At 45.6% G+C, this 17,434-nt stretch overlaps 1 protein-coding gene across 1 annotated transcript in view; it reads right to left on the bottom strand.

Annotated features, from left to right (window-relative positions):
* The window catches only part of HSPA4L (heat shock protein family A (Hsp70) member 4 like), a 626,705-nt gene that overhangs the window by 576,831 nt on the left and 32,440 nt on the right, over positions 1–17,434 (bottom strand). The window contains exon 2 of the mRNA XM_029590014.1: positions 1,301–1,358. Within this exon, the coding sequence (XP_029445874.1) occupies positions 1,301–1,358 (58 nt within the window). The remainder of the gene's footprint in view (positions 1–1,300; positions 1,359–17,434) is intronic.

The raw sequence follows: 17,434 nt of genomic DNA, 5'->3' as shown, positions 1-17,434 counted from the left end.
CTGAGTCGGAGGTATACCCTGAGGTCTTTGCATGGTGAGAGGAAATGGAATCCGAGATATCATGTACAGATATGTGTTCTCTTTTGCTTTTCTGGACATCCTTGTGCTTACAATGTCGCTGATGCCTTCCTCCAGAAACGGAATGCTCCTTGTAATGGCCTGTGTCGTCAGTCGACGATCTGCGTCTATGTTTTCTAGTCTTATTCATGCCCTGTGATGTTGAGGAGAGGATCTCTGAGCCTGCGGTGGCGTCAGTTCTGATGGTCGCCGAGATGGCCGTTCTGGGTTAGGCGCTGGTTGCATCGGTCTCAATGATTGAAGCGTCGACTTCGGCGCAGGTTGCGTCAGCTGCGGCGCCCGTAGCTATGGCTCCAGCACCAGGTGAGTCGATCTCGATGCTTGATGAGTCGATTGCGTCGGGTGTTTATGCGTCGAGTATTCTCGGTGCCGTGCTTTTGAAACCTTATGCGCCAGAATCTGCAGTTGCCATAGCGGACCAGATCCCTGGTTGCCACTTGGGGTTGCGAGCCCCGAGTATCCTTCAATTTGTCGTGGGACTGTTTACTTACAAATCCCTTCGACTCTCCAGGCCTGGAGATTTTTGGGTCCAGGGACGACACTCTTCTCTCAGATGGGGCCTGGTTTTTTGTTGGCCCCGGTGAGGAGTGAGCCTCTGAGGGGGGGGGGGGCTTGGGAACCTCCTTCGTCAGTTCGAAGACTTCGAATTTTCTGTGCCTGTTGCCGCTGGGCCTGCGGAGACATTCGGCCGCAGTTTTCACAGTCGGCCTGAATGTGGTCGGGCCCGAGACATCGGTAGCACTTGTCATGTCCATCTGTAATGGACATGATTTTCCCGCATGGGCAAGGTTTAAAACCGGATTGTCAGATTTGTTTTTTAGACATTTCTTCTCTCTATCAAAAAATCTGCTGAGGAGAAAAAAGCTCCGCGTGCGAGAAAAAAACAGACTGAGGAGAATCTGTTACTTTCCTGCGCGGGAACACACGCACAGCCGCAGAAGACAAAAATCTAACCTCTGCTTAGGAACCTCTGCCTCCTGTGCCCTGATTGACAGTTCCCATGACAGCAGGGCTAATTCAGCCCTGCTATCAACGGGAAAACTCTATTATTGCATCATTTACTGATGCTTTTGAAGAAATATCTGAAGTTAATTTCCAGTATTTTACTGACAATTTCATTTAAAATCACATAACAACTGCATTGCTCGAACAGTCTGAACATGTTTCTAAAAACAGAACACCCTCCTCCTCAATTTAATAATAAGCATTCAAAACTCTTTACCTGACTCTTTGCTGCATTTCCTATGGCTCGACTTCTGGAACCCAGAGATATACAAGCCCTTAACAGAGGAAAAGAAATATTAGATTTAGAACATTAAAAGCAGTGAAGAATTCTAGTAGGGGAACTTAATATAAACAGCACTCATTTTACATGTGCACACTGTTGCTAAAAATAATATTTTTTCCTATTAGCTTAATGTGTTGGATCAAAATGAGAAATTACTAATTACCTGATAATTTCCTTTACTTTAGTACCAACAGATGAATCCAGAACCAGTGCGCTATCCACCTCTACCAGTAGATGGAGATGGAGCAAAGCTGACATCACAGTATATATACCCCTGTAGTGACATCAGCCTGCAAGCATTCTCTACAAAAGCCATCTATGGACATACTAGCAAAACTTGATTATTAACAGATAACCATTCCAGCACTCAGTCAACAGGAAACACTGAGCTCGGACAAAGAATGTATTAAAACTAGTCAACATTTGCTATTATTGGCTGCAGGATGTGGGAAGGGGGAGGGGTCGGGGTTTCATAATAAGTAAAACTGAAAGACAGTCACTTTAAGTTATTGTATAAATGTTCATCCTTGTATTGCCTGCTGACATTCAATAAAAAAAACTTTTAATTAAAAAAAAAAAAAGTCTAGAACTGACATTTACCAGTACTCCCTGGAATAAGCCACACAGGAGGACCATGGCACAATCATTCGGCAGCCAAGGGCAGGAAGCTGAATTCATCTGTCTGTACTAAAGAAAAGGAAATTATCAGGTAAGTAGTAATTTCTCATTTCTTAGCGTTCAGACAGATGAATCCAGAACCAGTGGGATGTATCCAACCTACTCTCGAATAGAGTGGGAGGCTGCCTGCAGACCAGTCAAAACCACACATGCAAAGGTTGCATCCTTCCGGGCCTGCACATCCAGACGATAATACCTGGAAAAGGCGTGCAAGGAGGACGACGTTGCAGCTTGGCAAATGTCGACGGAAGACAACAATCTACCTCCGCCCAAGACTCTGCCTAAACACTAGTGGAATAAGCCCTAACCTGACTAGGCAACAGCTGCTCAGCATCCACACACGGCTGTGACAACCTCCTTAATCCAATGCGTGAAGCCGGCTTGCCGTTTACTTACACCGTGAAGAACAAACAGGCGAAACCTCCAGTTACCTTATGATATGCCTCCTTCATCCGAGGGCCACAAGAGGCGATATTCCTCTGTATCTCTTTCCCTGTCCCAAGACAGCAGGGAAATGGACTAATTCAGGTGAAAATCCAAAACCACTTTGGGCAAAAAAAAGAAGGAACAGTACGCAGCTTTATTACCCCCAGAGTCACTTAAAGGAACAGCTCCCGCCAAAACAAGGCTTGCAGATCGGATACACTACACGCAAAAAAATTGCCACCAGAACACTGTTTTCAAGAACAGTAACTGCAAGGAAGGACAAAAATGTTTCACTCCTTTCAAGAAACAGCCACATCTGGATAAGCCGAAAGGATCAACCATTCACCTGACCCCTGAAACAGCTGGGAAAAGGGAGAAAGAGCAGATACTGGTATCTGAAAAGAATTAAGAGCCAACCGTTCACTTCATCCATCCTGCAAAAATTCCATAATGAGCAGGATCTGAACCGAACAAAGAACAACCCCTCGATCTTTACACCAAGCCTCAAACAACTCGCCAAATTTGCATGTATGCCAAGGAAGTGGATAACCTTCCTGCTCGCAGCAAGGTGGCAATCAGTGCAGTAGAAGATCCACGCTTGAACAAGCGAGCCCTCTCAAGGGCCATACCGTCAAACAAAATTGAGTCGAATTTTCATGAAGAACAGGCCCCTGCCACAGCAGATCACACTGCGCCGGAAACTGGAAGGGAGAAATCACTAGGAGCCTTCGCATATCTGCATATAATGGTCTTCTGGGAATCACCATTCCCCTGTGACTCTCGATCTTCCGAATCACCCTGCCCAACATGGGCCACGAGGAAAGGCATACAGCAGCTCACCCTCTGGCCACTTCTGCACAAGGGCATTGATGCCAAAGGCTTTGGATATCTCCTGTGACTGAACAAACGAGGAACCTTTTGCAGTGCAAGAAGTCGCTAGCAGGTCCAGAAACGGAAGGCCAAAGCCATCCACTACCAGCTGAAACACCTCGTTTGACAATTCCCATTCACCTAGATCTAGACTCTGTTTAATGAAAAAGTCCACTCTTACATTGTCTTTTCCTGCAATGTGTGGGACTGAGATCTCCTGATGCACTTCCACTCATTCCATAAGTTGGGCTATTTCCCTCAACCCTTGCTGGCTCTTGGTTCCACCCTGCCGATTGATGCAAGGCACCATCGTCGCATTGTCCGACATTATTCAGATAGCTCGACCCTGCAATTGGTTGCAGAGCCACAACCAAGCCAACTGGACCGCATGGGCTTCCAGCCAATTGATATTCCAGAGAGAGTTTTCTGGTCTCCAGCATCTGACAGTGAGCCCCCCAACACTGGAGGCTCACATCTGTTGTGAGTACCAGCCAGTCTGGTGAGCTTAGGGAAACCCCTTTTCTCAATGATCCACTGCAGGTGAGTGCAGAACTCTACCGGCAGGGGAAGCCAAATCAAATAATCCTGAGATTGTGGGCTCCAATGAAACAGCAGGGAGCGCTGAAGAGGATGCATATGCGCCCTCACTCACGGCATCACTTCCAGGCTCAAAGCCATCAATCCGAGTACCTGTAGATAGGACAACACGGTATTGTGTTCATTAACAGACGTACCTGCGGCATCAACTTCTGAATACGACCCTCCAGCAGAAAAACCCTGCCATGCTTTTTGTCAAACCAAACACTGAGATTCTCTGCTCTTGGCCAGGTTCACCATCCAACCGAGCTCCTGCAACAAGATCATCTTACGCAGCACCAGGAGGCTCTCTTCCAGAGTCTTGGCCTGAATCAGCCAGTCGTCCAAGTATGGGTGTACCAGAATCCCATCGTTTCTCAACTCTGCAGCCACCCACAACCTTGGAAAAAGTTCTGGGCAAGGTGGCCAGATCAAAAGGCAGCGCTCAAAACTGATAATGACGCCCCAAAACCGCAACTCACAGAAACGTTTGGTGCTCTAGACAGATGGGAAAACGCAGATACGCCTCAGACAGATCAAGGATGTCAGAAACTCCCCCGACTGCACAGCCATTATCACTGAGTGCAAGGTTTCCATGCATAATGAGTCACCCGCAAATGACAGTTGACCCCTTTGAGTTCCAGGAAGGGATGAAAAGAGCCTCCTTCTTCGGCACGACGAAATAAATGGAATATCAGCCTGTATTTTCTTGAGATGTGGGCACTGGAACTACAGCCCTCAGACTGAGAAACCTTGACAACGTAAACTTCATGGCCTGCCTCTTCTGTGGGGAGTGGCAGGGAGACACCATGAACACGTCCCAAGGAACACTGTGAAACTCCAGCACATGTCCATCTCGTTTCATCTCCAGGACCCACTTGTCTCACGTGATTTCGACCCAACTCTGATAAAAGAGAGAGAGGCGATTCCCCCCCCCCCCCCAAATCTCCTGTTCTCAGGTGTAGGTTGGCACAGCTTCATTGGGAGATTCGGTGGGTTCCACTACCGAAGCCTGCGCCCTGTCTAGGCTGTCTGGGACGAAAGGACTGAGACCTACCGAAAAGTCAAGTCCTCTAAAATGTCGCTCCTCTGTAGGGTCAAAAACACTTGGATCCCCTAGCACGACCTCTCATGCTAAAGAAGCATGATGTCTGCTTTTTATCCTCCGGTAACCAAGGAACTGGGGATTCACCCCACTTATTGGCCATTTTCTCCAACTTGCTCCCAAATGAGAGCGAGCCTTTATAGGGCAACTTCGTACGGTTAGACTTGGAGGACGCATCGACCGACAAATTTCTCAGCCATAACTGATGCCTGGCCGCTAATCCCAAAGCCACTTCTCTGGCTGAGGTACGGACCAAATCGCAGCCCGCATCTACCCAAAAGGTGTCTGCTGGCTCCATCACTGCCCTGGAATTCACACCTTATTCATCAACCTCCTGAGAAAGAAGTAAACGGGAGCGAGTCAACACGAACAACAAGAAGCTAACTGCAGTCATTGTCACTGCTTCAAATGCTTGCTTAAAGATGGCCTCAATCCTCCTATCTTGCTCATCTTTCAAGGCCACGTCTCCCTCTAATAGGATCATCGTCTGCCTGATAATGGCACACACAAGCGCATCCACTTTCGGGAAGCGTAACTAATCTCTCACAGCTGGATCCAGGGGGAACTGTCCTTCCAAGACTCATCCCCCTTTGAAATTAGCTTCCGGGACGCCCCACAAGATCAATCAATTCTTGAATGTTCTCCAAAACAGGGAAAAAAAATAAAAAGATTTGCACAAACAAAATCAAAATGGGATTTTTCTTTGGCTCAGACATGGACTCAGCCCCAGGGACTCCCAGCATCTTCAATGTCTGGAAAATCAGAGCCAGTAACTCATCTCTATGAAAGAACCGCAACAGAGTTCTATACGGTTCCAATCCCAGAGGAATTTCCTCACCCTCCAGGGAGTAAGGATCAGCTTCATCATCTGTGCCAACCGGGTCCCTATCGGGAAGACCGGCTGCCAATCTAGGTGTACTTCGATGTTTAACTGCAGCACCAGGCAAGCAGGAGGTCACTACCTGTGCCCCTGACCTGGCAAGATTGGTCGGGGCCGAGTACTGAGCCTGAAGAAAGGACTGCAATCCCTGAAAAACTTCCACACAAGAAAAGGCAGAAGGATCCACGCCAAAATCAGGAGGCTCCTGTCCTGTGCCCACTGAACTACCTTCCCCTGCTGACAAACCAGTTAAGGGAGTTCCAAAGTCAGGCGCCCCTTCTGACATGTCTTTACGTTGCATCAGGCTGGGAAGAACCAGGCTTAGTAAAATCAGATGAATGCAATTATCCCTGAGCCTCCAAGCAGCACTGGCACAAGTTAGAGGGAACACCAAGCTGAGATGCTGAATATGACAAGTAGCACAGAAGGTAAGGCGCTCTAGGGATCATCAGTCTGTCAGTATGTTTAACAGGCGACTGAAAGGTGTGCATCCAGCTGTACTTGTGCTGCATAAAATAGGCGTCCACAATTTAAGCATACAGCCCTGTGCCTCGATGAGCTCCCAAAAACTGAGCGTCCTTATTGTGGCTCATATTGTGGGTATAGGTAAGCGCACACCTCAATTAGACGCTGCTACCAACTGAACCCCCAAGCAGGCGTCCAATTAAGCATCCAAAAAAATGGGTGCACAACTGTACACATAGCCAGACACATTTGCACAAACCAACGATCCTGAAGAGGGCAGCCTAATGTGCAGAAAAAAACATGCAAAAAGACTGCTGAGGCCTACCACATGGCACACAGTGAAAAGTCTAAGAGTGCGGCCTAGCCCAAAAAGACTGCTGAACCACCAGGCCGCCCACATCCGCCTAAACTCCCTCGGAGGCAGGAATGAACATCGGATTGGTGCGCCGAGCATGGAGACCACAGGAATCCCTATAAACAACCCTTCTCTGTTCGCTCTATTATTTTTTTTTTTTTGCTTTACCTGAGGTCAGCCCATCCTAGCTGAGTACATGTTGCGTCCGTTGCTGCTCGATGTCCTCACTCCGCCCTCTTTACCTCTGTGGCGACTCCCTCCGGGTCTGATGGACGGCTGGCTGCCGCGGCGTCTCCATGCCGTCTCCCTCCGGCGTCCCCGGACCGGCTCTACGTTGCAGATCCGCCATGTTGCCTGATGACCTAGAGCGCGCGCGCTCTGATTGAAGTACCAGCAAGGGCGCAAACCTCAGGGACAACCCCCTGAGATGATGTCATCCACTTCCAATATTTAAAAGTCTCTAATTCACTATCTAACTGAGTTAGCAAGGGGATTGCTTTGGCTCTACTCCCAAGCTACTCTGCCTCCTCGGACTTATCAGAGGTACCCGCTCCTCGGGGGCCTCGCTCTTTTCTTTACTTTCAGATTACATATAGGAACCGGTACTCGCTCCTCGAGGGCCCATGTTCCTGGACATTCTGAAGATTCTCTACTGCCTGGAAGCTATCACTGCTACAAACAATTGTAAGTTACCATCTCTCTCTCAGAGCTTTCCCTGGAACCAAGTACTCGCTCCTCAAGGGCCTAAACCTTTCCAGCTCTTGAGCTTCCTTGAGACCTTATGTGAGTTTTGTCATCTAGTTCTATTCATGAACCTTGTCTACTCTACCTACTCACTTCCTACAGTTTCTCAACGGCTCAGCCATCCTGGATCGCGGTTCCAGTGCCTGAGGGACTACAGCCCTGCAGGACATATCAGCTCACTACTGCCACCTCTGGTGGTTTCCAAAACCTGTTTAATAAAAGATCTAATGTGTGTCTGTCTCCATACTCAAGCCTAGTCAGTGGTCCCTCTCGGGATATCCTCCCAGGGGCGAGGTCATCTGCCACCGGCCCAGGGATTCACCACTACTATCTCAGATTCATAACAGATTGCTAACTACCAGCATTGCGGAATATATCTGAATCTGAGACACAAGATAGCTAACTCCTCTTTCTTAGAAGCCATTCATTCAGATTGCTCCTCCCATCTAGGCCCAGCTTTCTTAACAGATATAACAGATTGCTACTCTTCACAGAGAACCCTAACAGATTGCTAACTCCCTAGCAGATTTCTAACAGATTTCTAACAGTACAGAGTCGGTCTCTGGCTGTGGGGGGAGAGGGCATATATCGTCAACACTACACTCGGTTTCCTGCACTTGCTTGCCTTTCAGCTGGATCTCCCATCAGCTAAGTCCATGCTGGGAACCAGCTATCGGACCAAGGCACTCGACTGGGGGAGGGATCGAATGGATATCACCCCAGGAGAAACTTGACTGAGGCAGGGATCATTTGGTATCATCTCAGGAGAGCAGTGTGTATCATCTCCTTTAATTTCTTCCTTTCTTCTTAATCTTTTTCTTTCTTTTTTTTTTTTTTAAGGCAATCCCCCAGTAGGGAGATGCATATCCCCTATCTGCTGGAGACGGAGAATACTGGTGGGCTGATGTTACCACAGGGGTATATATACTGTGATGTCTGCTTTGCTCCATCTCCATCTGCTGGTAGAGGTGCATAACCCACTGGTTCTGGATTCATCTGTCTGAGCACTAAGAAATTTTAATTTAAAAAAAAACAAACCAAAAAATATATAATGCTTTTAAGCAGAAAGGAATCAACACCCAAGTATTCCCATTGATATTTTGGAAATGGGAATCTGGCATTGACAATTTTGTAAAAATTGGGCAAGTGTGTGTCATGGAACTTAATGATTGGCTAAAGGTTACCATTAAAGAATGATGATTCCTTTCTGCTTAAAAGCAGTGTGTCATATGAATGTTCCAGGTCTCACTCCCTCTAATCTTGTTATGTAATTTTCTGCACAATGATGTATGAATTCTGGTATAAAGTGACTCAACATCGCTTATTGTGTATATTCTGTTTATGTAAAAGCAAGTTTGCTAACCGTAAACGGTGTTTCCGTAGATAGCAGGATGAATTAGCCATGCTGTCTGGGAAGCGTCGCGACCCGAAGTAGGCGGAGTCTCCTCAGCTAGTAACAGAGCTTTGACTCTGTGCGGCTGCGTGGTGATGTGCTCGCGCGGTTACCTCTCCTCTTCAGTTTCTTTGTAGCCAAGCGAGAGGTAATGTATGTTAGTGTGTCCTATAGTTGACTGTCTAGGGAGGAGGGAGGGAACACATGGCTAATTCATCCTGCTATCTATGGAAACACCGTTTACGATAAGCAAACTTGCTTTTTCCCCGTCGCCAGCACTGCTGAATTAGCCATGCCGTCTGAGAGTCCCAAGCTCCCCGGTTGTGTCCATGTATAATGTTTTTGAAGGTTTGGACAACAATCCTTGAAGTAGTAGACAGTCTCATAACTTTCGTGTAGTTGATAAGACTGCTGTGCCTAGTGCTGCATCAGAGGTCATTTGTTGTTGAAGGGAATAGTGAGATGTGAAGGTATAAATGGAGGACCATGTTGCCGCCTTGCAGATATCCAATAGTGGAACATTGTTCAAGTGGGCAACAGAGAGTAGGATTAAATGGGCAATTTTCTCAGTGGAAGGGAGTGGACAGTGGAGTGCCTCAGGGATCTGTATTGGGACCCTTACTGTTCAATATATTTATAAATGATCTGGAAAGAAATACGACGAGTGAGATAATCAAATTTGCAGATGACACAAAATTGTGCAGAGTAGTTAAATCACAAGCAGATTGTGATAAATTGCAGGAAGACCTTGTGAGACTGGAAAATTGGGCATCCAAATGGCAGATGAAATTTAATGTGGAAAAGTGCAAGGTGATGCATATAGGGAAAAATAACCCATGCTATAATTACACGATGTTGGGTTCCATATTAGGTGCTACAACCCAAGAAAGAGATCTAGGTGTCATAGTGGATAACACATTGAAATCGTCGGTTCAGTGTGCTGCGGCAGTCAAAAAAGCAAACAGAATGTTGGGAATTATTAGAAAAGGAATGATGAATAAAACGGAAAATGTCATAATGCCTCTGTATCGCTCCATGGTGAGACCGCACCTTGAATACTGTGTACAATTCTGGTCGCCGCATCTCAAAAAAGATATAATTGCGATGGAGAAGGTACAGAGAAGGGCTACCAAAATGATAAGGGGAATGGAACAACTCCCCTATGAGGAAAGACTAAAGAGATTAGGACTTTTCAGCTTGGAGAAGAGACGACTGAGGGGGGATATGATAGAGGTGTTTAAAATCATGAGAGGTCTAGAACGGGTAGATGTGAATCGGTTATTTACTCTTTCAGATAGTAGAAGGACTAGGGGACACTCCATGAAGTTAGCATGGGGCACATTTAAAACTAATCGGAGAAAGTTCTTTTTTACTCAACGCACAATTAAACTCTGGAATTTGTTGCCAGAGAATGTGGTTCGTGCAGGTAGTATAGCTGTGTTTAAAAAAGGATTGGATAAGTTCTTGGAGGAGAAGTCCATTACCTGCTATTAGGTTCACTTAGAGAATAGCCACTGCCATTAGCAATGGTTACATGGAATAGACTTAGTTTTTGGGTACTTGCCAGGTTCTTATGGCCTGGATTGGCCACTGTTGGAAACAGGATGCTGGGCTTGATGGACCCTTGGTCTGACCCAGTATGGCATTTTCTTATGTTCTTATGTTCTTATGATGCTGCTGTGGCGCGTATCTGATGCGCCTTAGGCTTACTTTCAAGTTTGATAGAACGTTTATTGTAGCAAAATAGAATGCACTGTGATAACCAACTGGCTATAGTCCTTTTAGAAATGGGTTGGCCCGGATCATTGGGGTTAAAGGATAGGAACAGTTGAGAGTGCCTAAAAGTGGACTGAGTCCTTTGTTTGTAGTAGGCTAGAGCTCTTTTACAGTCTAGAGCAGGGGTGGGCAATTAATTTTCCCATGGGGCCGCATGAGAAATTGGGATGGTTTTAGAGGGCCGGACTAATATAATTAACTCAGTTCTCAATAGCCCTACTTATGAAAAGACAGCAGTTTACCACCAATGTATGTCCTCTGAGAAAACACAACAAATAAGACCGATACAAACACTTACATGTTAGCAAAATATCTCATCTCGGTAACAGACACAGAACCGACCTAACATACTCCCAGGATCTGTAGTAATGCACATAAACTAATCCGCACACAGTTACACCTGTATTATGGAATACACTCAAACAGGAGCAACCCTATCTATGAAAAGGCAACACTACAAATATTACATCAGACCCTAAACACCAATACACCTCTTATTAGGAAAACAGAACTAACAAGCAGCTATAGATCCCCAAACAGAAATAATTGTAAAACTATACTAATAAGCAGAATAAATGTTTCTAAACAGCTATGAACAGAATAACATCCAACAATTAAAAACTCATAAAAACTATTAAACATTCTCCAAACACCAATAAAATATTTCAAAAAAGCAGACATCACACAATTAAAATGGCAGTCAAGAAAAATAAACTTAAAGCCACCTTTACTTACCCCCTCCAGCAGCTCTCCTACTCCCCTTCCCTGCAGGCCATGGCACACACCAGAAGCAGCAGTAGAAGCTAAGCTCTATACTTATGGTCCTCTTCCTTAGTGCCCATGTCTCTCACACACACACCATACCAGTCATGCCCCCATGACCAGTTTCTGTCTCTCACACACCAATCATCTCCCAAACAGTCTTTGGCACACACACACCAGTCACCTTCCTGAACAGTTTCTCTCATGCCATACACACACACACACACACACACAGGCTTCCCACTCCCGTGTTCTACTTGCATATATGGTCTTCTCACTCTCATAATCACTTTCTCTGTCTCTCTCTCTCACACACACACACACACTCACTCACCAGTCTCTCCCTCCCATGCTTGTTCTCTCCACATGCACAGGCTTCTCATTCCCAAAATCACTTTCTTTCTCTCTCTCACACACACACACACACCAGTCTCTCACTCCCATGTTCTCTTTCAGATATACCGGCTTCTCCCTCCCATGATGTGTCTCACACACACCCGGGTTTCTCACTCCCATGCTCACTCTTCACATGCACAGGCTTCTCATTCCCATAATCACTTTTTCTCTCTCTCTCTCTCTCACACACACACACACACACCAGTCACCTGATCTCACTCATGCATACACACACACACAGGCTTCCCACTCCCAAGTTCTCTTTCAGATATACAGGCTTCTCCCTCCCATGCTGTGTCTCACACACACCCAGGTTTCTCACTCTCATGCTCACTCTCTTCACATGCACAGGCTTCTCATTCCCATAATCACTTTCTCTCTGTTACACACACACCAGTCTCTCTCATTTCCATGCTCACTCTCCACGTGCACAGGCTTCTCATTCCCTGAATCACATTCTCTCACATTCACACACACCAGTCTTTTTCTCTCACACACACAGTCACCTTACCAAGCAGTCTCTCTCTCTCATGCATGCACACTCACCCAGGTTTCTCACTCCCACAACTCCAGGCTTCTTACGCTCATGCTTTCCCACATACCCAGACTCCTCACTTCCATGCTTTTTCTCTCACACACACACACACACATCAGTCACCTCCCTGACTAATTCCTCACACTCTCACATACACATCAGTCATCTCCCTGAGCAATCACTTTCATTGTCTCTCACATACACACACACATCAGCTCTCTGACCACTCAATCACACACAGGCTGGCTGGCTGCTTCTCACTCTCTCTTACTCACTTCCTCTGACCCCTACATATGTCACAGAGTTTTTTGCCGGTCCGCGGCGCGCGCTCCTGGTCTCTCCCGCTGCCGTTGCCGCTGGGCTGTCAGCACGTTCAAGCCCAGTGGGAACGGCAGCGGTGTTGGAAGAAGCTGTGGCACCCGCGGCTGGCCTTTTCTTCTTCCCGCGCCTGCCCCCCCCCCCCCCCCGTGACCCGAAACAGGAAGTGATACACGGAGCGGTGCGCGGGAAGGAGAAAGAGCCGTGCCGCGTCGGCTGCAGCATCGGCCCCCGAGCAATTGAACCAGCCGGCAATCGAGAAGAGTCAGCAGCATGAGCCCCCGCAGGCCAAGAAAGAAGAATCCCTTCGGCCGCGGGAGGCCGAAGGGATTTGGTTTTAATCGGAGGGGAAATCTTTCAAGGCCCATTCCTTTGATGACGCTGTACAGGCTGTAAAGGAGGCTAGCCTGACGATAGAGGTTCCAGTTCTGGACCCCAAAGCCCCTAAAGGTCGACGTCCGGAGATGCCCAGATGGCAGCGAGTTCCTAAAGGGGGCAGAAGACTGAGAAGAAATCCTAGTGATGGCTCCAAGGAAGGAGGCCTAACTTGACTTTTGTGACGTTTCTTTAATTTTTCTTCACAGGTTTGCCTATATCTAGTATGGATATTTGGGGACAATTGGATGGTATTCCGTTGTCTTGATTATCAGGGAAGTTGTTATACGTGTGTTTGGGTTTCAATTTTTTTTTTTAATTTCTATTAATGTTATGATATTCAGCTGCGACCAGTTTATTGCAGCTGTGGGGATGGGAGGTTTTGTTCTTGTTTCAGGATGGGACTTTCCTCCAGTAGATGCTGGGAATGATTTTATCCTTCCCAGGAGGTTCAAGGGGGAGGGGGGAGGGAGGGGGGGATAAGTTTTCTCCATATGCATAATGCTTGCTCTCAAAGGGGATTTTTTTGGTGTGGGGAAGCATATACCTACCGGGGTGTACTATTTCCAGGTATAGACGGATCATGTTTGGTTTATTGGCTAGGCCATATCCTGTCCGGGGTAATAGACCCCGCTATGTTGGGCTTGTTTGTACAGCATAATAGATGGAAGGACCCTGAAATTTAAATGGCTACTATTAAATTTGTATCCCTTAATGTCAAGGGCCTAAACTCAGGTTGAAAACGTAGGCTCCTTTTCCAAGAAATGGGACGCTTGAAGGCAGACGTGATATATCTTCAGGAAACGCACCTTAGGAAGCGATACGAGGCACTATTAAATAATGTTCAATATCCACATCAATATTAGGCAGCTGCGACCAAAGACGCTAAATATGCGGGAGTGGGGATACTTATCAATAAGGATTTGCATTATGAATTACTGAATTCCCATTCCGATTCTCAAGGGCGATATTTATTGCTTAATATCAGATTGGGGACGGAACTATACTCCCTTTTATCTATATATGGTCCAACTTCTCAAAAGGAGGCCTTTTACACGCAGCTATATAATGTTATCGCTGACAAGGCAGAAGGGAGTGTGGTTCTGGGAGGAGATTTTAATACAACCCTTAATCCCTCATTAGATAATTCGACGGGGCATAGTTCTGATTCCTCTCTGGTTAGGAAAGCTTTAAAAAATATTCAATATCTGATTGCGGGGATAGCATATGGCGTTCTCGATACCCCAAGTCCCGCTGTTATTCCTTTTATTGGCATCCTCACAGCAGCTATTCTCATCTAGATATGTTCTTGCTGGATAAGATGCGCTTAAATATGGTCCAAGCAGTGGATATTGAACCGATAGTCTGGTCCGACCACTCGCCAATATGGTTTACACTACAAATTCAAAATTACGATACTGGACAACGCTTCTGGCGCCTTAATAAGAACATAAGAACATAAGAACATAAGAAAATGCCATACTGGGTCAGACCATGGGTCCATCAAGCCCAGCATCCTGTTTCCAACAGTGGCCAATCCAGGCCATAAGAACCTGGCAAGTACCCAAAAAATAAGTCCATTCCATGTAACCATTGCTAATGGCAGTGGCTATTCTCTAAGTGAACTTAATAGCAGGTAATGGACTTCTCCTCCAAGAACTTATCCAATCCTTTTTTAAACACAGCTATACTAACTGCACTAACCACATTCGCTGGCAACAAATTCCAGAGTTTAATTGTGCGTTGAGTAAAAAAGAACTTTCTCCGATTAGTTTTAAATGTGCCCCATGCTAACTTCATGGAGTGCCCCCTAGTCTTTCTACTATCCGAAAGAGTAAATAACCGATTCACATCTACCCGTTCTAGACCTCTCATGATTTTAAACACCTCTATCATATCCCCCCCTCAGTTGTCTCTTCTCCAAGCTGAAAAGTCCTAACCTTTTTAGTCTTTCTTCATAGGGGAGTTGTTCCATTCCCCTTATCATTTTGGTAGCCCTTCTCTGTACCTTCTCCATTGCAATTATATCTTTTTTGAGATGCGGCGACCAGAATTGTACACAGTATTCAAGGTGCGGTCTCACCATGGAGCGATACAGAGGCATTATGACATTTTCTGTTTTATTCACCATTCCTTTTCTAATAATTCCCAACATTCTGTTTGCTTTTTTGACTGCCGCAGCACACTGCACCGACGATTTCAGTGTGTTATCCACTATGACACCTAGATCTCTTTCCTGGGTTGTAGCACCTAAAATGGAACCCAACATTGTGTAATTATAGCACGGGTTATTTTTCCCTATATGCATCACCTTGCACTTATCCACATTAAATTTCATCTGCCATTTGGATGCCCAATTTTCCAGTCTCACAAGGTCTTCCTGCAATTTATCACAATCTGCTTGTGATTTAACTACTCTGAACAATTTTGTGTCATCTGCAAATTTGATTATCTCACTCGTCGTATTTCTTTCCAAATCATTTATAAATATATTGAACAGTAAGGGTCCCATTACAGATCCCTGAGGCACTCCACTGTCCACTCCCTTCCACTGAGAAAATTGCCCATTTAATCGTACTCTCTGTTTCCTGTCTTTTAGCCAGTTTGCAATCCACGAAAGGACATCGCCACCTATCCCATGACTTTTTACTTTTCCTAGAAGCCTCTCATGAGGAACTTTGTCAAACGCCTTCTGAAAATCCAAGTATACTATATCTACCGGTTCACCCTTATCCACATGTTTATTAACTCCTTCAAAAAAGTGAAGCAGATTTGTGAGGCAAGACTTGCCCTGGGTAAAGCCATGCTGACTTTGTTCCATTAACCATGTCTTTCTATATGTTCTGTGATTTTGATTTTTAGAACACTTTCCATTATTTTTCCTGGCACTGAAGTCAGGCTAACCGGTCTGTAGTTTCCCGGATCGCCCCTCTGCTGGAAGATACTGAGTTTCAACGACAGATTACCAAGGAAATACATGACTATCTTAATATTAATGATACTGAGGGGATGGATCCAGGGATCTTATGGGATTGTCTAAAATGTATCCTGCGAGGCTCCTTTATTTCCCGAGCTATATATGTTAAAAAACAGGCGGAGAAAGATAGACAAGAACTCATGCTGTACCTTAAAGGTCTAGAACTCTCTCATATGAATGATCCTAATAACCCAATGACGTTCCAGGCTATTCAGGAGACTAAAGATAAAATAGCGCAATTAGATTCTGAGAAGATTGCTCATCAGCTCACCATGGCACAACAGAGATTCTTTGAGGGCGGGAACAAAGCTGGGAAGTATCTTGCACAAACGTTAAAACGTAAGCAAGCTCAAGCCACTATTCTTAAAATCAAAAGTGCCGATGGTACGATGCTGACGGACAATACTTCGATTAGGCACAGATTCCATCAATTTTATGCCCTACTCTACAGTGTAGATCCTAATATTTCCGATGAGGAGATAGCTCGTTATCTCTCGGATATCCCATTGCCAGAATTAACAGCAACTCAAAGGCAGTTTTTGGATAAAGATATTACTTTATTAGAAGTGACAGAAGCCATAAAAACTCTTAAGTCGGGTAAATCCCCTGGATTAGACGGATACACGCCAAGATTTTACAAACAGTTTGCCACAGCTTTAGCACCTGTACTTCTTAAGTTCTTTAACTCATTGAGTTTGGGATCTGTTTTGTCCTCCCAGGCCAATATGGCTGGGATCACCATATTATTGAAGCCCGGTAGGGACCCTTCTCTTTGTGGTTCCTACAGGCCTATATCTCTTCTGAATATTGATGTAAAGATCCTGGCGAAAATATTGGCAAATAGATTAAATTGTTTTATTTCGCAGCTGGTACATGCCGATCAATCAGGATTTATTCCTGGGAGGACAACTGCGGACAATGTCCATAAGATATTTGATAGTATTTGGTTTGCGAAACAATATAAAATCCCAACCATAGCCTTGTCTATAAATGCCGAAAAGGCGTTCGATATGGTCCACTGGCCATATCTTTTTCTTACTTTGGAGAGTATGGGATTTGGAGCCCCTTTTTTACAGTGGGTACGACAATTATATAATGACCCCCAAGCCTGCTTAAAGATTAATGGTGGCTACTCGCCAACTTTTACTGTGGGGCGGGGTACTAGACAGGGTTGTCCTCTATCCCCCCTGCTCTTTGCCTTGTTTTTAGAACCATTTGCGATTAGAATTCGGGAGCAGGAGGCTATTAGGGGGTTAGTCTTGGGTAGGATCTCGTCTAAAATTTCCCTTTATGCAGATGACATTTTGCTTACTCTAACTAGACCCGAAACCTCACTTACCAGTATGATTTCAGAGATGGAAGCTTTCAGCAGAGTTTCGGGTTTCCGAGTCAACTGGGAGAAATCAGAGATCTTGAATGTTAATCTCTCTACCCAAT

Source organism: Rhinatrema bivittatum, chromosome 1 (assembly GCF_901001135.1).
Source record: "Rhinatrema bivittatum chromosome 1, aRhiBiv1.1, whole genome shotgun sequence".
Classification (NCBI taxonomy): domain Eukaryota; kingdom Metazoa; phylum Chordata; class Amphibia; order Gymnophiona; family Rhinatrematidae; genus Rhinatrema; species Rhinatrema bivittatum.
This window is presented reverse-complemented; position numbering and strand designations above follow the sequence as displayed.